At 38.3% G+C, this 24,748-nt stretch overlaps 2 protein-coding genes and 1 pseudogene across 6 annotated transcripts in view; 1 reads left to right on the top strand and 2 right to left on the bottom strand.

Moving 5' to 3' along the window:
* Positions 1-19,521, bottom strand: part of LOC126761446 (uncharacterized) — a 39,227-nt gene extending 19,706 nt beyond the window's left edge. The window contains exons 1-2 of one of the 5 annotated variants that reach the window (XM_050477597.1): positions 17,510-19,521; positions 8,982-9,079 (exon numbers count right to left, since the gene is read on the bottom strand). In XM_050477597.1, coding sequence (XP_050333554.1) covers positions 8,982-9,079; positions 17,510-19,521 — 2,110 coding nt within the window. Of the gene's footprint in view, positions 1-1,915; positions 1,980-4,859; positions 5,060-8,981; positions 9,080-17,509 lie in introns of those variants that run through there. The other 4 variants (XM_050477599.1, XM_050477598.1, XM_050477601.1 and 1 more) reach the window with 4 other exon arrangements.
* LOC126761459 (tigger transposable element-derived protein 1-like) lies at positions 9,760-10,575 on the top strand (annotated as a pseudogene).
* The window catches only part of LOC126761448 (uncharacterized), a 68,350-nt gene continuing 63,110 nt past the window's right edge, over positions 19,509-24,748 (bottom strand). The window contains 2 exon segments of the mRNA XM_050477609.1: positions 19,509-19,951; positions 19,954-22,155. Coding sequence (XP_050333566.1) covers positions 19,509-19,951; positions 19,954-21,958 — 2,448 coding nt within the window. The 5' untranslated portion in view covers positions 21,959-22,155.

Raw genomic sequence — 24,748 nt, 5'->3', positions numbered from 1 at the left:
ATATCACGGTAATCTTAGCTTCAGCAAACCAGAAGACATAGTCGAAACTGGAATTGGCTGTCTCAACAAATTTGTGCTAGGCTCTAAGCGCTTCGTTAGTCTGTACGGTTTCTGTAAGGGTCTTATGATCCAGTATATATAGAAAGATCTTAGAAATCTTACCTTCTGCAAACCAGAAGACATAGTCGAAACTGGAATTATCTGTCTCAACAAATTTGTGCTAGGCTCTAAGCGCTTCGTTTGTCTGTAAGGTTTCTGTAAGGATCTTATGATCCAGTATATATAGAAAGATCTTAGAAATCTTACCTTCTGCAAACCAGAAGACATTGGCGAAACTGAAATTAGACGTCTCAACAAATCTTATGATCCTGTATATAGGACTTTTAAGATACCACAACGGATCAGGGTTCAAAGTTTTCCAAGTTGGACACCTCTAAGGATTAACCTCTCAACCAAACCTCTTACTAAAGTAGGTGACTCTTCCTGATAAGAATAGTTGAAAAGTTCTATACAAACCAACTTAAGAAAGTTATTATTCTAAGATTCGTGGTAAAGCATTATGTCTCAAAGAAATGGGCTTAAATGCGGATCAAAATCTGCCATAGATTATATGACAACTAATTGCTTACTTAGCCGAAAAATAAAAATAAATTTATACAAAAAATCAAAAAATACAGAATTAAATATGAGCGAATCGGAGCTGCTACAATAGGTAGGCAGATCGCCCTAATACCACACACCTACTCTAGAGATACAAAAAGTGATAAGTGTGAGTTAGATAAGCTTCGTTGTAATTGAAAATAACCCAATTCCGGCACTCGGGTGAGTTCTGATAAGAGTACATACACCTGTATAAGTGCCTATGCACCTTAGAATTGGATATATGTATATACCATATGTGTGTATATATAAACCCATATTAGTATCAAATATTTATGTTATGCGTCAAAGCAGTTGGCAGAATTTTTCACTAACAGTATATTCACTTGTTGCTATGTAATTGCGTTTGTATTTATATATTTACATATGTATTTATGCATTTGCTACGTTGAGCTGTATCGCCCACCCAAACATTTTATTTGTCTGAATTTAAAAAGTAGCAAATAGAAACCAACAAAAATTCGAATAAACCGTATTAACAAACAATGGCTTAAATATAATGCAGCGGCGCCTTTGTTGGTGTCGAATGCGGAAGCCGGCTACGCCGTCATAGACACGATCACTGAACTTAGCGTTCATTAATTTTTTTCAGCTTTGTAAATAGGTGGGCTTTTCTTTACAGTTTGCTTGTTTGCAAATCGCCTTCACTATCGGTTTTATGCGTCACTTTTTTTTCGTTTGTTAATTTTTCGCATTTTTTACAATCAACAACAAAAAACAAAAAAAAAAAAGCAGAAAAACCTCAAACAGCAAGCGATACAACTTTTCCGCGGCGATTATGGTGTTTGCGGTAAAATATGCAGTTTTTCCTGCATTACAACGTTACAACGGTAGTTTGCAAGCTTTTCCATTATGACAATTAACGCTCAGCGCCGCCACTTCTTACAAATGCCAGCAATGTTAGGCCATAAAAAATGAATAGAAATGCATATACAAGTATATGCTAGACAAGTATATAATTGCAAGCGCTGAAGATCGCATGCAAAACAATAACTTCAGAAAAAATTCAAGTTTTGTTGTTATTATTGCTTTTCGCCAGCGTCCGACTTCTTCACTTGTGAATTTACGCCATAACGCGATTTCATTTTATTATGTTTCAAGGTTCTTTATTTAATTTTACTTTATTTTTGTATTTATTATTGTTGTATTATTTTTTTCGTGCGTATTCTTTTTTCATGCTTTGATCCACTAATACTGGTTTGCAGTCCTATCAAAACGGGGGCTTATTAGCACTCGCCACCGCATACATATTTACCTTGTTTGACTTTATACCTGTGTCCATGTGTATATTTGTGTGTGTGCATGTATGCATATGTGTGCATTATTTGTGTTTTTCTTTACTAGCTGACTTTGTATCGTTTCGCGTTTCGTCATCGCGGCATCGTGCGCAAACTAAATGTTCAACTACAAATTCGAAGCGCTAAAGTTACCTTTGTGCGCTCGCGTTTGCGCTCATTGCTTCGATGCCCAAAGGTAATAAATACATACATACATATGTTTACGAGTGCTGCAGCGCGAACAATGGCAGCAGCAGCAACACACAACAAAGTTCATACTTGTGAACAGATCACAACAAAAATGATCGCATCGGTTACAAACTGCTTCATAATACTGTAGGTTAGGGGATAAAATTCGTAGGGGGCGCGGTTGTGTGGGTCGAAAAATAGGCTTAAACAATAAAAAGCCTTAACTTCGACTTCACCGAATATAGTATAATACCTGCACATATACAAAAATTCCTTACAAGAACTTTAAGCGGTTAGTTTGTATGGCAGCTAAATGCTATTGTGACTCAATCTGAACGATTCTTCGGAGTTTTCAGCACTGTCTTAGGTAATAACATATGCCAAATTTCGTGAAGATCTCTCACCAAATGAAAAAGTGTTCCAGATAAGCACTTGGTTCCGATCGTTCAGTTTGTATGGCAACTATATGCTATAGTAACCCGATATTGGCGGTTCCGACAAATGAACAGCTTCTTGTTGAGAGAAGAGGGTGCGCAAACTTTCAGATCGATATCTCATAAATTGAGGAACCAGGTTCGCATATATACAGACTGACGGACAGTCAGAAAGGTATTGCTGAATCGACTCAGCCCGTCACGCTGTTAATTTTATACTTTGCAGCATCTCCGACGTTTCCTTCTGGGTGTTACAAAAGACGAGGCAAACTTAATATATCATGTTTTATACCCTAAACAACCTTTCTTTTTATGTATAGAAAATTTTTGGTACATATTGTAATATCATAACTTCCTCTACCGTTATATAAAATATATTTCAATACTACTACGGAGAGTTGCGCGATTAAATGTCTATTGAGTTCCCTCGACCAACAAATGGTTTTGACTGCACGGCCCTGAAATCTAGTTCTCGAAATACTGAAATTCGTTACTTTACTATAAATTATTTGGCCAAACAATGAAAGAGCGTTTTTTAAATGAAAACATGACTTTATCCTCCGACATAATTCTAGTGTAATGCATTTATTCGATAGCGATACGATAGTGTGAAGCTTCGATCTGTTGGATTTGGGATTTTGTTTCCATTTTGATCTCATCATCATCAAGCTAGTTTTTGAGCTGGCCGCCAAATCTGTCAAAGAAGAGTTATGGGGGACTAGTTCATAGTATATTTCCTCCATACGATCGGTGGCTTCACCAGCTGAATAAGCTGCAGCGTTGTTTCATAGCGTTTTCTTTTCACATAAAAATCTAACATTTATTCTGAACTATGACTGGGCTGTCAAAGTTACGCGTTCTTTTCTCAAAATTTTTTCAGCTACGTAGGTTTTTTTTTCTCAAAAATGTTCAGGTTCCTATGCTCTTTTCTCACAATCCTGCCTTCTAACCATAAAGAAGTACAACATTTCCTATCCTTCTCAAAACGTGAAAGTGAGAATTGTTCATCGGATTTTTATTCATTGTTTTTGATTGTCAGTTCTTCTAATAATTATAATTTTGAATTGAGAAAAGAAAGCGCTATTAGTTTTTTGATTAAATATTTGTGTTCAAACATAACTTCTTCAAATCTAAAAAACAAAGCTTGGTAGAATCGAAAAAAGAGTTTATGTTACTCTCTTGTATCCAACTCAATTCGCTAACTGGGCTTTTGCTTTTACAAAACTCCCTCTCTTTCACTCTTTTCGTTCATGACGTCACAAATTTCTGTATTTTTCTGTCAAAAGCACTTCATACATACATAGCCAGCTATCTTCTTGAAATCTAAAAAAACCAAGCTTCATAGAAACGAAGAAAGAGGTTATATTATATATCTTGATTTTACAAAACTCTCTCTCTGTCTCTCTTTTCGTTCATGACGTCACAAATCATAGTATTCCACTGTCAAAAGCACTTCAAAATAGTAGTGGGGCGAAACTGTCGTGGTTTATACTATATGATATCACTTTTGTTCTGGAATTTTTATATAGTTATTTCATTAGACAGCACTTTGAAATCGCAGATGCAAGAAGGTACAAGCTCCGCTACTTAACATGACCCAGCCGATATGACGTTTTCATTTCGGTGTAACTGTTCGCTGCTTCGGATTTTCACAACGGTGTAACTGTTTTGAAAGGTATGTGAGGCCCGTACATCTATGGTGCACAATAAACTATAAGTTTATGTGTCATCATGCCCAGTTGGACTACGAACCTAACCTAACCTTGCACATTGTGCCCCAACTACTAACTACGCCACTGTTTTTTGTTGGACCCGCAAGCTACGCTTGTAATCATGTTTTGGTGGCTATTCGCCTTTTTTGCAACGATGCACGTACATACATATGTACATACATATATGAATATTATTACTGCAACAAAACTGTTGCTTGTTGTCATTGCGGTTGTGTATTTGTAAACAGTTACTTTAAAGTTACAGCAATACAGCAACATCTTTTTTAAACACACACACACATTTCGCACTCATTTGACCTTAACATTTCGATTGCCTATTTATCTATGTATTTATTGCATTGCTTTTTAGCATATTTTGGGCTGGGAATGCGCAGAGCTTATTGGCGAGATACACATACATAAGTATATTGGCATATTGGCAGCACGTTCCGATATTTGCCACATTCGCAATTGAATTTCTAACAATGTTCCCGAAACGTTAGCGTCAGTATGAATGCCACACGCGTACTTGCATTGCGAAAATTCCGAAAAAGCGCAAACACAATAAATACCAGCAAATAGCGAACCTGTGCGATCACTGCAATTGCGACGGCGAAATGCACTGTAGGTCCAAACAATTAAAAAACCTGAAAGCTGCTAATGCGCTAACTTTTTTTCTCACTTTTTTCCATTCACTGAATCACTCACTAGACTTGGACAGATCACTTAGCCGTGCGATTGGGCGCGCGCGCGTCTACTTCTACGTCCTAACGCTCGAACCGGGCCCGTGTGACTGACTATGCCGTATGCCAGAGCTCTCTGCGCACTACGTACAGGCACACAAATACAAACGCAGTGTAAGGGTGGGGTGTCTGTAGTATCAGCATTTGTGGACTACTGCCAGCTAAAGTCATGGGGGAATCGTACGTTCGAAATGCTTCAGTGATCGCAGTTCGCTCTGTTGCTCATGCACAGGCTCCAAGCCAATTGTGCTGCTCTCTGCGCGTATAGGCGTAAGCTTTTGTGAGTACTAACTTTATGAAATATGCACATAATTTATGGGATTATTGCTACGAGTATATGGGAGCTCAATAGACTTTAAATGAGATACGACGATCATTAGACATCTGGTGGATAACTACAAATAGCGAAACACGTATGATAATGTTTCAAAGTCAAGCGCTTACGAAAGTGCGGCAAACGAGTATCGCGTCATACGCGTTTCAGTGAGCTTATGCTTGGCAATATCTGATCATGCTGCTGTCATTTCGCTGTATCAGCGCAGTTGATCTTCACGCTCTCACTCTCGGTGTCTACATCTTGCCGGTTGCGTTTCTTAGAGTGTGATGTGATGTGCTTATGCCTGCTACTGGCGCATGATGCTTATTAATAACAAGTTTTATTTTTATTTTTTATGATGCAAACGTGTCCCTGAAAGCTTTGAAAACATCGTTGAAAACGTTTAACTTTTGTCTTCCAAATTCAGCTTACCAATTTAAGTGTGTTTCGAAGATTTTTAATTGATCTTTTCACTTTCATTGCGCACGTTCGTTGCTGTCAGTTAACTATAATACGAGAATGAAATATCAAATGTGCATTCCAACTCTTCGTTACAACCGCTCTAATTACAGTTTACAATTTATACCCATACACACATATGTACATATATAAAATAATCGTCAATAATGCATGCGCTTAGTTGTTTATGAGTTTATTGCTTTCTCCTTTTTCGTTTTATTTACAAAGCGTCGTTTTTTCCATTATGTTGTAATCGCATCGCCCTGAATATCCAAAAATCGCTGTTACCATTTATGTTCTGTGTGATTTATCGCATATTAGGTAATGTAATACAAATTCGTGCCTCGCAGTTCAAACAAGATCACCTTCAGAAAGCTGCTGTTAAGTAAGCTTGACTTACAATTTGTGCTTTAAGTCGCTGTTAGTGTTAATTAACATTGCTGTTAAAGAGCTTTTTGAGCTTTGATATTTGGAATGTGGGCTGAGAAAACATTTTACAGCAGCTTAAGGCTTTAAAGCTTATTTTAAAGTGGCTCATATTTGAAGTCGTTCTACTTGTCTTCGGCGTCTTTTGCCGGTGGTTAGCCAGGAAAGGCTTGTTCACATTATTCATTTAGCATCCTCTTTAAATGTACAATATACTACTGTGATCAAATTGAAAGGTGAATTTTTAATTTATACTTCGCGTGTTTATTTCGAATGGGTAAATTTTTTTTCTGTAAGTTGGTAGTATTGTTAGTGAGATCTATGATAAATTTCACGTCCAAATATTCATTAGTATTTGAGATAAGCGTCGTTTTGTGAGATTATTTCATTTTGATTTGTTTCGTTTTTTACTACAAGTATATCTGAATTTATTGAACAAAGAAGTTCGATAATCCACCATCTCATACTGCATTGATTATTCGTGATCATTTCGCTACATTTTCAACTAATATCGTGCCGCAACCAATCGTCTGATTTACCTTCGTGTAACTTCTGGCTATTCAGCAAATTCACATGACCACTCCGAGGACACCGTTTTGACTCAATTGAGGATATAAAAGCTGAATCGAAGAAGGCTCTGATGGCCATCACGACGGAGGATTTTCCAAGTGCTATGATGACTGAGATGAAATGATCAAAATTCACCTTTCAATTTGATCACAGCAGTAAAGAAGAAATTAATGTTATAGGGCATTCCTAAAACCTAAATAGTAGATCCAATGTTCTTTTTCTGTCATATTTGGACAATATGTTCTTTATTATCTTGCAGCTTGTTATTGTGTTCTGAGCTATTTCTTTAAAATGCATATACAGTTAATTGTTGATCATTGCCGGCGGGAATGTTATTGACTCCGCTCGTAGCTTTGTTAATTCGCTTGCCTTTTTGTTGCCGAAAATATCCCTTTTAGCTGGAACGCCGAGTAGGCTAGCCATGCCGCCTGGCTTTCCGTGTAGTATATGGTTGCCTTCTGTATCCTCCTTTTAGAGGTAGTATCCTTCTCCTCTACTAAACCTAGGAATCCACACTCAAAGCTATTGAAATCTTACCTAGAGAGAATGTAGTCTAATTTACTTATATTTAGCTAGTTCAGGATAGCGCTATGTCTTCTTCTTTTCTGTTTCAATCTCCGAACATCTTTATTCTTTTATGGTAGTAGAACTTGCTACTGATTTCCAAGTAAAGACGTCTATGAACAGCTGATTCAGGATTATTTTCAGGTTTATTATTTAATAGCTCCATCCATTTAGTTTTCTAATATTACAATGTTTCTTTAATATTAGCCTCCAAACCAGTGCTCCATATGTCAGAATCGGCCCAATGACGGCCATATACATCCACATAACTAAATTTGGGTTCAGACCCTAGTACCTGCTAAGTATTCTTTTGCAGTTGTAGTAGGTCATATACTTGTATGCTTTTTTTGTTCTTTTATTCAATGTCAATTTTCTAATTCAGTTTGGTATCGATATGAACCCCCAGATATTTAGTTGTGGAGAACAGAAACCGAGTAAGGGAAGGAAGCCATAAGATTGAATATTTTACCGGATGTTATTTGCATCGGCTGCTTGGAAGATTGTGCTCGAATGTCCCGTCTTTACTACAAGTAGATCAATGCTAAAAGATTTTCACGGATACTTTTAGATATCAAGCTGAATAACCTAATCTAAGTTAACCAAGGAAAACTTTTTGGTTTAACAAAATATCTTGACAAACCAATATAAACATCTTCCGTAAAGATCGGTTTGTCTTATGAAATAACCTTAATTTCGACTTCAGTTCTTAACATAAAACAACGTTGATAGAAGGTAGATAGTAGAGCGTTTCCCCTTTTCCGATTATATTCTCAGACTTAGTTAAACATTTCTTATGACGAATATACTACAAGAACTACAATTTTTAATGAAAAGAATGAACATTATTTTGCCAACGCACTTCTTTGAAAAATGTTGCTCATACGCCACAGGATATGTGCTTTGAGATATAATTGCTAGGAACACCTTTTATAATTAGTAAGTACAGTCCGGAATTGCTCAAAATTGCTCCCGATTGGTTTTTCCAAATTTCGATAGCTTATAACCCAAAAATAATAGTCTAAAATTTGAAATAGATACTCAAACAGTTTTCTAAAGTGTCCAATTCAATCAATTCTAGTTTTGTTTATTTTTAAGGGGTAGCTTGGATTTTACAGCTCAAAATATTTTTTAATTCCCTAGAATATTGTCTTAAATCTTTAAGTTGATCGGAGTAACATTTTTTGACATGTTTATCTCGTAACAGAATTTTTCAGATTTGCTTAAGTGATTGCTGCGGTCAATGGTCCGATCACCACGATTTTTTTGGCCTTGTTCTTTACATCGTTGTTACACATGATCTATCAGTTTTGATCTGATCTTTGAATTAGACAAGCCAAAAACGGTCAATTTTTTTGGTAAAATTAAACTTTCTTTCTTAAAAATGTCGCCATTTCGATTTTTGATTTTCTGGACAAGTTAATCGAGAAGCAACGCTTTTTTTACTAGCTTTGATCTTTTGGATAGACTAACTCGTTCAGAGAATCATTCGATATTCAAAATTTTCCGTGTGAGGTTGCGTTAGATAACAAGACTTTGGTATATGTAATTTTTATATGAAAGACCTTAAATAATTTGTTCCACCTTCTTAATAATATTATTTTAACTAATAATCAATTTAAAAATGAACTTACCTTCAATACAACTAATCGCCTTCTTTTGATGTAATCTTTTGTCTCTGACACGTTTCGACCAATCAGGACTGCGATGCACTTTGGAGCGTTCACGTACACTGGAAGTGAATGAAAAAAAAAAATAAAGAAATATGTGAAATAAAGTAAGCTAAATTTGAATATTACATTATCTTATATACAAGTAAACAAGAGCACAATCTCAGAATAGACGTTCGCGCATATGTCCTGAAAGTAGGTAGCCTAGCGCTTAAATAACCGGCTAATAGCTCAATAGCGCTATCAGAAATGTCGGTTGAAGCTTCTATGACTGTCTTAAGGCTCAATTGACAATTCTAACCTTTTCTAACTTTTGTGTACGCAAAGGTTTTATGAGTAGCACGGTGTATATGTATTTACACTCAGTCCTTTTTTTACGCGATCTCTTTTTACGCTATTTCACTTTAACGCGGTTATTTTTGCAGCGCAAATTCCTTTTTTTACGCGAATTTCTCACTTTAACGCGATTGCTTTTTTCGTTTTTTGCTTCTTTACATATTTTTACGCGTAATAATTTTTGAATATGTCGGCGCACTCAGGCCGCGAGAACTAAAGGGTAAAGATTTAAAACATTTACGTGTTCACTGGATGGGCAATAAAACAGCCTAATAATTTGAAATATATTCCAAGAATGGTTTGCTAAATGCTGTGTACCAGAAGTTAAAAGTTATTTGGAAAAGAAGAAACAGCCCTTTAAAGCTCTTTTAATAATTGACAATGCACCAGGCCATCCGTTGATTGAACATCCTAATGTAAATATCATTTTCCTCCCACCGAATACTACATCAATTATCCAACCGATGGATCAAGGTATTATTGCGACTTTTAAAATGTACTACCTCAAAAAAACTTTTCAGTTCATTATGGAAAAACTGGAGGAAAATCCTGAATTGGACTTCACCGATTCTTGGAAAAATTTTTCTATCAAGGATTGCATTTTGTATGCGTCAAAAGCAATTTCTGAAATAAGGCAACATATAAACGCGTGCTGGAAATCTGTTTGGCCAGAATGTGTTAAAAGTGGTATGCCAGTAATAAGCAATTCAACTAATTATTCAGATATCATTGATTTAGCACGTTCCGCGGGAGGAGAAATTCTTGCAGATATGACGAGAGAAGATATTGACGAGATTCTTCTAGACCGAGAGCTCGGTAATGACGATTTGATTGAAATAGCTACGGAAGTAATCGAATCGGAAAATGGCAGCGACACCGAGATAGACGAGCATCAAATTAAAGCAGAGACGATTAAGCAAGGTCTTAAACTTGCAGCAGAATTGGAAAATTATTTTGTAGCAAATGATACTGATGCCGAACGTGCACGAATTTTTCAAAAATAATTGAGTCTGCATGTTAAGATATAAAGAACTACGAGTAGAACATTCAAACAAAATTAACTGAATTTATGGTGCAAACTCAGTCGGAGATGCTAAGTCAATCAGAACATCAATCCATAGTTCTTACTATTGATTCTGATACAAATTCTAGTGATATCAGTGCCGGCCAACAAAATAAGCGGCTAAGAATAATTTCCACTACGGATAATGACAGTGATTAAACAGCATTCAACGGTTTTTTCAATAAATCTTCCATTTTTATATGGTTTTTGTTTTGTATTTTTTATTTTGTTATGAATGAATAAATCATAAGTCTGAAATTTGAAACTTATTGTATTGTTTTTGAATATTTTTTTGCTCGTATATTTTGTTATACGCGATATTTTTTATATTCGGAACCAATTCGTCAGTTAATATTGGAAAACTAACCATTTTTACGCGATTTTTTTTTACGCGATTAATGGCAGAATCAATAATCGCGTAAAAAAGGACTAAGTGTATTATTTTCCGCGCTAGTTCTTTCAGTATATTGGAGTTTCATAACTTGCAGGGTATAGACATATTTTATGTACTTATGTGCATTAACAAACATTTTGTATTCGAGTATGACACAAATTTGTTATCTCAAAATGCATTCCTAATGAAATTTCCAATTACAGCCATCAATCAAATTTGTTTTTAACAATAGCAACAACAAATGTAAATACCACAAACGACACATATGCGCAACACAAATTTTCAACTTAAGAACCTCGTTAATTTTCGAATACATGTCTACATGCTTACGACTATATGCATTCAATTGAATATACCCAACAAACAAAAGAAAGCCATGATTATGAAACCCAATTTTGTTTGAAAAAATGTACAACGCGTGCATAATATAAGAAGTGTTCCCCGACGACGAAGATATAGCGTTTGGTTCTACTCCCAAAACCTAAAAAGCCACCTGAAGAACTTTCATCTTATCGACCTTTGCGTATGCTCGACACGATTGGAAAAGTTTACGAAAAAGAAACCTAAGAAACTAAGAAACCTTCTAATCAAAGCTCTATATGAAATACGCGCCACCAGTATCTCGTAAATTTTGTAATGAGCTATTTCGAATATTGTTATTTGGCACGGACGAGGGCACTCAGAGCTACACCATCTCGAGTGAAGTACCGCAAGGCTCGGTCATAGGCCCCTACTATGGAGCTTGATGTACGACGAGGTAATAAGAATGCGTCAACAAAAATTGTGAAAACAATCGCATATGCTGATGACCTCATAGTGGTTGCAGTGGCTAAACATCTACACCAATGGTTTATAAAAATGATTTGAGAGCTGGCTGAGCAGAAGACGGAAGTCTTGCTCATAAGCACAAGTAAGGTTGAAGAAATGGTATCATTCACCATAAGGGAGTGCGAGATTACTTCACAGCCGCAGCTGAAGTATTTGGAAGTAATGTTGGACTCCAAGTTAAAATTTAAGGAACACTTGACATATACTTCCGGCAAAACAAACAAAATATATAATATTCTATCCAGCCGGCGATTTTGAATACCAAAAGATCCGTGATATTGTATGCAGCACCAATATGGATACAGGATCATATGCAAAGCAGTGCACAAGCTTTCTGCAAGTAATGAGTGCTTTCCGAGCGATATCAATGCGATGCTGCTGAAGTACTAGTTCAGCTTTCCATCTATTGACATCCAGGATGACAAATTTGGGCGACTATACCAGCTATCAGAGCAGTCTACAAGTTAGAAAAAAGCAGAGAGAACCAAGTGCCTCACAATCTGGCAGCAGCAGTGCCAAATCTCATCCAAAGAACGAGGTCTCCAGATATTCATTCGTGGTTAGACATACAACATGGGGATCTGACTTTCCACCTAACTCAAATACTGAGTGGGCATGGATGCTTTAGAAAGTGTTTCTTTTAAACTAATCATGATGTTAGTCCATATTGTCCGATGTGTACAGCGTGCACAGAAGGCGTATGCTCTAATTATGACAAAACTAGAAAACTTACAATAGATTAGTTGTCACTCAGTCAGTACAATAGAAGAGACTTAAATGTCTTTTTCTCTAGTAATGCCGAATCTGATGATTCCGTGGGAGAGACTTGAGTTGGGAGGAGGTTAGGCTTAGTGGATTAAAGTTCCACACTCCGGCTTTTGGCATCCCCCATAAACAATTCTCTTCTAGATAGCTAGATTCGAGTATGTCTATAAATCCAATACTGAAATAAAAAATTATAGAGTCGTCTTAATGATATACATACATACGTATGTTAGGAATATAGATTTGGATGAGCTGATGTTAACAATTCAAGATCTATCGTTCTGTTCTACATTAGTGAATCATCAGTTTTCAAGCAATAATTTCCTTTTCCGCAAACCTAATTGTTCATTGGGTATATTTATTATCGAATATAGAAAATGTGGTTCTTATCATCAAAGGCGCGTAGAAAAGTTTAGGTTTCTAGGTCAGCGGTGTGAAACGGAATGAAATTCGTACGCCTACATAATCCAATGAAGGCACTATGTTTTAGTGTGCATTCCATACATACATACTTGTATATGAATGAGTGAGGTTGAATGGCGAAATGTAGGCAAATAAATGTCTCATTGAATCCATTGAGGTTAAGCAATAGTCCAGATCAGATATATCGACAACATTATATATTGAACAAAACTATATACATATGGTATATAATACATATGTATGTATGATATTTTTCATAAGCATTTATTTATCGGCTTTTTCCGTCTGTGGCAAAAATGTGGGTTGTAAACAGCCGAGCCAGACCTTATTGGAAATAAATGAATATGGTAGAATGAAAGCTTATATACGTAGCATCTAAGCTTCGTTCTCTCTCTACATTCTTCTTTCCCTAAAATCATAATTTTATCCATGTTTCAAAAAGCTTATGTTGATTGAAGTCGCTCCAAAGAACTAATAGGCGTGCTGCCAAACGAACTCAATACTTCCCATTACCGGAATTAATGAGTTATCGCATAATCATATACATACAGCATATATACTATAAATGGCACATACACATGTATGTAGATATGTATATACAAAATGAAGAGTACAAGCACAAAGAACATTGTTTTCCGCATGCGAACGGGCACAAAGAAAGAAACCTTTCAACATTAGCCAATGAGATTGCTGTTTCTCATTGCAATCGTTCATATTTTGTTCCTCTTTCTTCGCCTAATGTGCTTGGGAGTAACAGTTTAATTGTTTGTGTTGCTAATTGAGCTGAGCCCAATGCCTGGACCTTATTAATTATTACAAAACTGTTGACTGTTAACTGAATGAAAGAGATATCTTTTATGAGCAGTTATGATCACTTTTCACTTGATATAGTACTTGTATGTATACAAATGTGTCGACACGAACATATTATCGTAACAGCACCGCACTTTTAAAAATAAAATTTCGATTACATTGAGAGTTCATTCAACTTAGCACTCGCGAGCTTAAATAATGTTAATCAATCCCATTTCTAAAAGTTTGACTTTCGGACTATGCTTTGTAGGTTGGGAGGATAAAACGGCAACAAACAAGGACCAATTTTTGATATTTCATATGTGTTGAATACAATAATTAAGTTCGTAGATGAAAGCTTCAGATGTGCTATGGATATGTGAAAGCTCTGTTTAAAGTGTATGCAGTGCCAGCTCAGGATTGGAAAAAAATGAGGATGGCTTTATGATTCTGAAATTTTGATCCAGTTTGTGTTTATGTCCGGCTAAGGGTCAAATATGGAGGAGTGACAAAAACGAATGTTTAAAATGTATTTTTAGATTTAGAAGCTGTAACTCAGAACTACAGAGATATTTATTGAACTAATAAAGCGTGCCAAGGTCAGCCAGGTGTGAATGAATGACAATTATACAATTAATTTCCGTTGAGCAACCATGAACCAAAACCAACGCAAGTCAGTTTGTTTGCAGTGATCTTTTTGCGTTCAATTTTTGACAAATATTGTCTGAAAACACCAAAAATTAATAAGAATAAAAAAAACTGGTCCAAAAATTATATACAATTCTCCTGACAAATTTTGTGAAATCTTTTCCGTTTATCAGAGATAATTTGAACGAAATATTATCAAAATAGTGTCCATGTGCGGCCATTGGAACGTAATCATATCCAGGAATTGATTTTGTATGAAAATAATAATGAAAACGTTGTGTTCATAAAATTTGTCCACTTATGGGAGATGTTCGAAAATTAGCACTGTCCGTAATGGAGAATTTCACGATGCCGCTTAAATGTTACTTTCATCGAAATCATCATTGAAATTCATGGAAATGGAATTGAATATCTCCAAAACATCGATTTATCGCATTTTTACGGAACATTTGGGCTTACGAAAGGTGTGTAAATTGACCGCATAAATTGACTGACGACCAAAAATTGCTCAGAATCCAACATTCGAAGGACGATTATTTGACCAAAAATCACATTTTAACTATTAACCACTCCCCGTATGGGCACTTTGCTACTTTCTCCTTTTCGGAAAGAATATATTTGCCCATGAAAGGAAAGCGTTATGCAGACGTAGAGGCCATTCAAAAGGCTTGCACCGGCATACTGGCGGCCATACCGGCCAACGAGCTGAAACACTCGTTCGACATGCTTTTGGACCGTGCAAAATGCTGTATTGAAGTAGAAGGAGACTATTTTGAATAAAATAAATTGATTTTGTCAAAATCCTTCACCATTTGTTCTGTGTAGCGTTTTTTTTAAGTCCTGTTTACCTAAAACACCTTGTAGGTAGTAAACGTCGAGAATGAAGCATATTTCGAAGTTAAAGACACAATGAAGATAAGGAAAACTGGGAAAAAATTTACTTCTATGAATAAAAACATATCGTTTTAGTTATTTTCAGATATATAAATTATTAGTTGGCGAGGTCATGCCCAATTTTCAAACATTTTATATTGCAGATGTGTCTCTCCGCTGTGAAATATCTGAATTTTTACCCAAGTTATCGCTTGCGCGGAGAGATAGACGGACACATACATACATACACATCTGGTATACATATAAATTTCTTGCCATCTTGATCAATTTGATTTACTACTATGAGCACAAAATAGTAAGACTTTGTCTATAATTTTAAAATTCTTCGTTCATTCTTTAAAATCTACGTCGTCCCCCTCTAATAACTCCCTTTGGCCCTAATATATTTGTGCCAACGTTTTTTCTAATCCTCAAAACAGTTGTTTCCGTGTTGCAGTAATTTGAGTTTGCAGAATAGCCAGAACTCGCACGGATCTAAGTCAGGCAACTACGATGATTGGAGCTCGATATTAGTTGCAAATTTGGCGTAAAACTCTTGAAGAATCAATGCAGTGTGCGACGGTACATTACGGTGGTGCAAGAACCAAAAGTTGTGGGTTCATAATTCCGGCATATTTTTTACGAATAGCTTCACGCCAACTACGCATAACCCTTAAATAGTATTCCTTGTTAACGTGTTGATGGCCTGTCGGAGCGAATTCGGAGTGCACCACACCTCGATAATCGAAAAAAACTGCCAACATAACCTTGATTTTTAACCTAATTTGACGTGGCTTCGGCCAAGAGTGATCGCCAGTAATAATATGTTTCACTAAAAAATTTAGTGATTTTGGAACCAATAATGCTTTCACTTTGACCTTTGATCTTTCAAAATGGTCTTCACTGATCCTTCCGATATTCCTACGATGCCAGTAAGATCTATGACTGCTAATCCTCGATCCACCAATTCCTTTATTTTATTGACGTGTTGATCATCGGTTGATGTTGATGGCCGTCCTGGACGTGGTTTGTTGGCAACACGTTCTCGAATAATTTGTACCAATCAAAAACACTTGCTCGCGACAAACAATTATCATCGAAGGCCTTTTCCAACATTCTGAATGTTTCGACCTCAAAAATTTGAATCCGCACACAAAACTTAATGGTTTCCTGAATAATTTCACTCATCGTGAAATTCGCCGAATGCACTTTATGTACTTCATAAATACGAGCGTATACTAAACACTTATGATTATTTTGATGTGACATTTGGCTCAGATGTCACTGACCGTCATACCTAGAAAGAAAATATTTCTACGAATGGGTTTTCGTGAAAAATGTAAATTAAAAAGTCTTACTATTTTTTGCCCAAGTAGTACATAACTTTATATCTACATCGATCTGTTTAAGGTGGTACAAACATCGGTGTTGCGAGAGTATAAAAATGGTTTCAAAAGACTATATTTAAGAAATCAACTTATCCGGACAAACGGACACATCAAAGTAGTAAATTAGAAGTAATCAAAGCCAGAGATCTCAAAAGAGAGAGATAGTGACAAATTCACGCATAAACGACGGATAAATGATGCCGATCAAACAATTATTATGTGGACAATAAATATACTGAATCTATAAAATTAAAGCGCTTTAAACAAAATGACTAATAATATATGTAGAACGTTGTTATCATAATACTTGTACCGTAACCTAGAGCGTTGAGTCGAAAAAATGGCAGACCGTAGGTTACATTGAAAATTTAAGAGTAAGAGAGTAGGTTATTTGTGAGCATGTGGTATATACATACATACATATGTACATCTAAATGCAATTTCGAAAAAAATACAAAAATGTTATCTGAATACAACCTTGCACTACTTATTTAAAACTTACACGGTGATTTGATAACAAAGCCTTATCAGAAAATTATTAGGAATTGATATTAGCGATACAGAATAAATGCAGGAGGAAGAGCGAACACAGAACGATAGCTAGTTAGATTTTACAAATGCGAATATGGAGAAAAATATATTTATAGGTAGTATACTCGAACTTTGCGGTTTCCCCATACCGCTCATACAAGCATATATACTATATATGTATATGGCTATATACTATATATTATATAGTCTATGTATATAAATATATACACAACAAACATAAACAATGAGAGATAAGATAAGAACGGTGCCTCATTAGGCACAACAAAATTAGCTATTGGCTAATTTTATTTTGGCTTTCTGGAAAACACAACAATTCATCAACAATAATTACTGATTTGAGACACATTCATCAGCAAAAAATATGCATATGACATTAAATACATGTTTATAACAAGTTTTAGAAAAACGAACCGAATTATTAAATACTTACACAATAAATTGCGGCTTCACAACTTGCTCCGCACCCTCCGCCTCGGGATCCGATATATCCACCCATTCATCACTGTTGTCACTTGTCGCGCCACAATGCGACTGACTAAAGTTTTTGGTGCCAGCGTGACCATCACTACTCTCATCACTACCATTATTATTAACACCACCGATGCGCCCGGAAATGCTTGCACTTGATTTTTCCGCCGTCGACGACTGCCTGGAGCCTAGACTACCCGTGCCATAGATCATGCTGGCCGTCACAGACATCTCGTATAAACTGTTCGTTTTGTGATCTGATGAAATGGTAAGCGTCGAACCACTACTACTTCCCGTCAAATGGCCGACAACAGTACCGTTACTAATGCGACGGTAATGCGCGATGCTCTCGTAACAATTTGAGGTGAGCGAAATGTTATCACTAACACATTTTGTTGTAGTGTTGTTGGATTTTTGCGTTGCATTGTCAGCAGTGTGCACCGATTCGTAACAATGCGAACCCTTAATTGTGTCATAGATGTTCTCATCATCTGCATAGTAGTGATGCTCGTCGTCATGATCGTCCATTGCAGGGATTGTGCTATTACTGCTGCTCTTGCTACAACCCGATCTGCTGTTAAGGGTTTTACTGTTTTCGCGAAGGGTCGCTGCGCTCTTGCTTGCAGACTTCGGCGAACGCTTTCCTGGCATTGGCGATTTGGGCAGACGACGCTTTGGTTTCGGCAGCTCCGGCAGTTCGTCGTTGGTATTACGCACGTTGCCTACGCCCATAGAGATTTGTTGCATAAGCTTGGCGCCTGTACTGCTGGAAGTGCTATCGTTTAGAGGCATAGCAGCCGTAGAAAGTGCAGTTGGTATGTCCGGCGGTGGTTCACAGATTTCATAACCGTCGTACAAGGGTTTGCTACTACTCGCTATTGCCGTGGCAATCGCTTGCGTTAACTGCGTTGTTTGTTCGGCGGAACCCGCTATGGATTCGTAGTCAGCCAAGAGTGTGAGATTTGTGGCCTCAGTCACTGTGGATGTAGTTGTGGCTTTAGCTTCGTCGACAGTTTGGTAAATGTCCTCGAAGAGTTCACTACTTTCGGCTAATGGCTCAGTGAGTTTTTCTACCAAACCTTCGTTTATTTCTTGCAATTTCTTCTCTTGTGCTGCCGCTAAACTGTTATAGACGAAGGATGTCGGTGGTGTATACATAACGGTGCTTTGTGGTAGTGGTTTAGTTGTTAAAGTTAAGTGTGTTTCAGTCTTTGTAGTATCACTGTGTCCAGCAATGGGTTCGTACATGGGCTCTGTCGAAGCTACTGTTTCTTCTGCCGTTTTAACAGCTTCAAGTTCCACCAAAATGGGTTGCACACTTAGTGGACGCACCAGTTCGCTGTAATCGCATTGCTGACGCAGCAGTGCCTTTTGCTCCGTCATCAGTTGTTCGCCCTCAATACTGTTTACAAGTGACACATTGACAGCCTGTGCTACAATCAGTTTATTATTGGCCACTTGTTTGGTGCTCGCCTGAAATATGAAGGAGTTATTCGGTAGCACACGCTTTTCAAAGTCATCCTCCGGAGAGAGTACAAGAGCGGCAGCATTCTCATCGTTTTGTTCGATTGCGAGATCTTTTAATTTGTGATCGATGATTTCGAGTGCATCGAGTAACTTCGATTCTGGTTCAGGGGTCAGTGTGCCTACATTAACGGTATTTAAAGTATTATTGTCGGCCTTGATCTTATCAGTCTCTCTTGTGGTAGTCGTTGTTGTTTCTATAGTTAATGCTGCGTCTTCAGCTAACTCAGCAACTGGTCGCTGAATTTCTTCAGTCATTGCAATCGGCAACATCGGCTGCTTCGAAGACAGTTTCTTGTTACTGTGGCCGCCAACAAATGGTGACCTAAAACGGAACTTTTCATAAATTTTCGCGTATTTGTGTTTGCGTTGCTTTGCCTTCTCATCGTTGACGGCGTCGAGTTGGTCATCAGGCGATGCGTTGGTTGGCGTTTGTATTATCTCCGCCATTGTTGGCTTTCGCTCGACGTTGGTGTTGTAATTGTGACAGTTGCTTTGCTGCTATCAACGGCAGCTAATGGCGTTTTCAGTGTCACATCAGTCGTGGGAATGCTAAGCTCAGCTTTTATGGTGGCCTCCGTTATTGCATCAATTGCAACGGGTTCAATTGCGTCCTCTGCCGGCATCGCCTTAATGCAAATCGTATTGCATTCCATAGCAATGTCTTTATTGCTAGCTGTAAGTGTGTTCGCATCGGTTCTTACATCATTACTATTGGATATTCTCATCTCTTGCGCAGTGCTGTTACTGAGACCATCCAGACATTCATCAAATGCATTCGTACTGTTAACGCTTTGCTGTAGATCATCGCCTTGTCGCTGCTCGACTTCATTAAGTGTTTTTGCGTCATCAATGCTGCCGTTGTTACTGTTATTTGTAGCGCGTACGTGCTTTCCACATTTTTTGCGATGGACACGTTTACCTGTGTCATGCCCAACGGGCTGTTCCAGTTTGATTTTTCATATGCTTCTAGCGGTGTTTTCGACTCTTCGGTTACGACTTCTAATGGCGGCGAGAGCGGCAACGTTAATTGCGCTTTCTTCATTTCGAGTTTCAGCTGCAACTCATTTGTTGTTGTGGGGGTGACATGAAGCTTTAAGTTCTTTGGTACACCGGCACTACCGCCATTGTTATTCAGACTATACTGTTGCGCTCTGTTGAGTTCGCGCAGCTTTTGTAGTACATGCGCACTTTTCGCTGGGACCACAGGCTTAACGGCCTCGGGATTACCTTCGAATTTCATTATGTTGCGCTGCACAGTTGAAGGACGTAAGGGTGATCCTGATTCGCGTGCACTCCGCGCGGCGCTGGGCAAAATACGTTTGTTAGTGTCCAATGTGGTGTTAGGATTCTGTACCACTTTGTAAACGTGTCCGCCACGTGACATGAGCACACCGTTCTTGCGCTTCACCTCTTCCAGCAGCTTCTTATCTTTTTGTATCATTTCATTGAATTGTTGTGTCAGCTTGGCAACTATATTGCCACCCCCCGGCACCAAAGTGGCCGCACTACCACTGCCGCTGCCATTATTGAAGCTATCGCGTTGACTCATCTTTCGCGGCGCATGATATGTGCGCGTGTGTGTTTTAAAACTGTATTTTCGCGCGGATGCTGAGGACGATGAAGTGGAGGCGGTACGACGCGCGCTGCGCCCCCCTGTAGTCGCGCCACTAGCTACCGAACCCGACGTTGATAACGTAAGCGAGCCTGATTTATTCGAATCGCTGCTACTGCGTTTCGCCACCGACGTACTCGCTGTTTCACGTTGCGCGTACCGCTTACGACTGGCTGAAAGACGAGGTGAACTGTTGGCAGCAAGCGTATCGGTATCGGAAGACTCGGCAGGGTGGTCGCGCCATTCGAGCGGGGTGGTCGGTGTTGTTGGCTCCATATCATTTGTTGTTGTGACGCGCGTTGCGGTGTTTGCTCTTTCACCGATAACAATTGCGTCATTTGATAACGTTGTGGCTTTTTCATGGCTAATACGGCTATTTACAGTTGCCATTTCTGAATTTTCACGACGCTTCTTTACCATGTCTTGCCTTTTTAGCCAATGTATGCGCTCGCCGCGGTCACTCGCCTGCACCGCTGGAAAGTGCGCATCGTCGTCGCGCGTCTCGCTGCTGACGATGCCGGCGGTGACGCGGCGCGCACTCCTGATACGCATGCGCGCCTCGCGCGTCAAATGTTTTGCTGCTTGCTCGGCCGTTTTGTACTTATAAAAGTTGTCCTTCTCCCGATGTAAATAGTGTAGTTCGGACTCGTGCGTCGCTACTGTTAGCGCTTCAGCTTCACTATCAACGCCAACCTGCGTGCAATCGTGTAGGCTGTGCGCGCGTTTTTTGCTCAAGGCAACGCCCTCGTCAGCACTCGCAGCAGACCCTGTTGTCGCTTTGGCTGCGTTGACCAAACAGCCAATGGATTTTGTTAATTTGTTTGCTTTGCTGTCACTTAGTGAGTTTTGTCGCCGCGTTGCGTCCTCACTAGCGCTAATGCGTTTATTCCACAAGTGTCGCAAACTTTGGACGCCACGAAATTCGCGTAGTGTTACGTCGCGTTCCGCCGCCGCGCTCGTCGGCGTCGGTGTCTGTGGCGATAATGACTTGGCACGACTCCCCGTATGGACTCCACTCCCTTCAACGGCACTACTCTCTGTGTGCTTTTGTTCGCTTTGCGTTGTCTCGGCTTTATTTGCTTGTTTTGCGTTGCCACCGCGAAACCAACTAAAAAGTGTCTTTGCTTTTGATGGCGATGAATTTGGTGTGGTTGAGTTTGTTGTAATTAATGCACTTTTATTTGCATCTTCAATAGCAGGCTTGGCCGTAGCCAACACTGCTGCATCGTATGTGGTCAACATTGTTTTTGTTTCCTTTGCACTGTCCAACATTTTGCTGTTCGTTTTTGGTATTAAACACTATTTGCACTAACTTTTTCTTGTTGTTTTTGTTTATTATATGATTAGCTATCGGCTCACGTTCTTTGGTGTTGCATATTTCACTTTGGCAGCAATCACTTCGGTTGCAGATGACAGCCACTACACAAGTGGCTGACGATCCACCGGGGACTTGGCAGTGTGCGACAAACCTGTAATTAGAAACAAAAGAGAAAGTCAAAACATACTGCTAAACACATATTTATGATTTTGTAAATTTTTATTTTGACTTAAATTGGTTTTAATAGCGATTTCGTAAAAACTTGTTATTCAGAAATTTTGGAAATCAAAAGCATCTTCGAAATGGGAATTGCAATAACGCTTTGTTTTGAAAAGCTGCTGGTAACGAACAAGGTCATTTCTTCTGCTAAACTTCTCGCTAATAATTGGCCGCATACCGGAAAGCTTATAAATTAAAGGGTGCTCCATTTTGAGGTTCCCTACTTTTTTAAAGAAAAAAACATAAACTTCAAATTTAAGGAAGTTACATTTTGAGGAATGTTTATTATCATTCGAAAGAACATTCTTTGGCATTTATTTATTACAGATTATCTCTTTCAAATGTTGGTCGCGGCTACATTTCAGATGGTCCATCCGTTGAGTAAAATTTTCGATGACTTGTTCGAGCATTTCGAATGGTAACTGACGAATGAATGAAGTTTTACTTCACAGTCTGAATCGAAGCGGGATTGTCTGCTTAAACTTTAGACTTTACATATTCCCATAGAAAAAAGTCTAACGGTGTGATATCACACATTCTTGGTGGCCAATCGACCGGAACAAAACGTGAAATTAACTGCTCACCGGAGTGTTCTGCTAATAAATCCATTGATTGATGCGATGTGTGGACAGTGGCGCCGTCTTGTTGAAACCAAATGTCCTCGAGATCGCGAGCTTCAATTCTGGGCATCGAATTGTTGGTTATCATGACGACTTTGCGGTTACGCTCTCACCGGCAGTATTTTTGAAGAAATATGGTCCATATGATTCCACCGACCCACAAACCACACCAAATTGTTGTTTTTTCTGTATGAAATGACAACTCTTGAATTTCTTCAGAATGTTCTTCGTCCCAAAAGCGGCAATTTTACTTATTTACATACTCATTGAGCCAGAAATGGTCCGCACCGCTGAACAAAATTTGGATTTTCTTGGAACTTTTCAAGAGCCCTTAGAGCGAAGCGATGTCGCTTGGAATGGTCAAGCGAATCTAGTTCTTGTACAAACTGTAATTGTACGCTTTCAACTTAAAATCTCGACGAAAAATGCGTTAAGTCTTTTTATACATATGTCAGTTCGAGTCGTCCACAACGCCCATCAACATCAACTGATTATCAAGACGTTAAAAAAAGGAATTGGTGATTGAGAATCGAAGATTAATAGTCAGAGATCCTAATGGAGTCTTTCGAATATCGGAAGGATCAGTGAAAACTTTTTTAAAAGATCATTTGACCGTAAGAAAAGTGAAAGCACGTTTGGTTCTAAAATCACTCAATATTTTCGAAAAACAACTTCGCTTTAACATCTGTGAAACAAAGCTTTTCGACTTCCAGGATATCGTGAAATGTATTATTACTGGCGAAGCCGAAAAAACTCGTCAAATCGGGTCAAAAAAATGAATGTTCGTGAATCTCTACTCGCAATGAAGGCTATTCCCGAAAATGACTTTATCAACCGTTTCGGGCGTTGGAAAAAACGTAAGAGGACGACATAGGTTTTGAAGAATCAATTAAGAATTTTATTATTATCTAATCGTCTGTATATACGAGAACTAGTCCCTCAGTATATATGGTGCAGAGTTTGGACGATGTCAACAACGGATGAATCGACGTTGCGAGTTTTCGAGAGAAAAGTTTGCGAAAGATTTATTGTCCTTGCGCGTTAGCCACGGCAAATACCGCATTCGATGGAACGATGAGCTGTACGAGATATACGACGACATCGACATTACAGCGAATTAAAAGACAGCGGCATCGCTGGCTAGGTCATGTTGTCCGGACGGACGAAAACACTCCAGTTCTGAAAGTATTCGACGCAGTACCCGCCGGGGGAAGCAGAGGAAGAGGAAGACCTCCACTCCGTTGGAAGGACCAAGTGGAGAAGGACCTGGCTTCGCTTGGAATATCCAATTGGCGTCACGTTGCGAAGAGAAGAAACGACTGGCGCGCTGTTGTTAACTCGGCTATAATCGCGTAAGCGGTGTCTACGCCAATTAAGAAGAAGAGTCCCTCAGTTTTTGAGGTATAGATCGGAAAATTTGAACATGTCTTCCTCTGCCCAAAAAGCTGCTTCATTTTTGGAAACATCGATATTAGAACCGCTATAACATATTACTGTCATACAAACTGATCGATCAAAAGCTAGCTAAATATCTTGTAATACTCTTTTAAGCAAAAAGAAATGCGCTTGTAAAGTTTTTTTAAATTTTTCGATTAATAATATTATTAATATAAAATAATAATCATATTTAACTAAGAGATTAATCGTAAGTAAAATTCACTTCGAATGTTTGGTGTTCCAGCCATGCTTTGAAGTTTCCGCTGGAAGAATCACCATTACATTACGCGAAAGTAAATGTTAAAAATAAATTCTAAACCCCATTTTAGAGCATAACTATTACATATGTATGCATGGAAACATTAGATCTTTATTAAACTTTTTGACTAGAGGTATATTATGCAATAGTAGTTTGTCCATAAAATATTATAAACCAAATATTACAAACGTCTCTTGCATACCAAGCAG

Source organism: Bactrocera neohumeralis, chromosome 6 (genome assembly GCF_024586455.1).
Source record: "Bactrocera neohumeralis isolate Rockhampton chromosome 6, APGP_CSIRO_Bneo_wtdbg2-racon-allhic-juicebox.fasta_v2, whole genome shotgun sequence".
In the NCBI taxonomy this organism is placed as follows: Eukaryota; Metazoa; Arthropoda; class Insecta; order Diptera; family Tephritidae; genus Bactrocera; species Bactrocera neohumeralis.
This window is presented reverse-complemented; position numbering and strand designations above follow the sequence as displayed.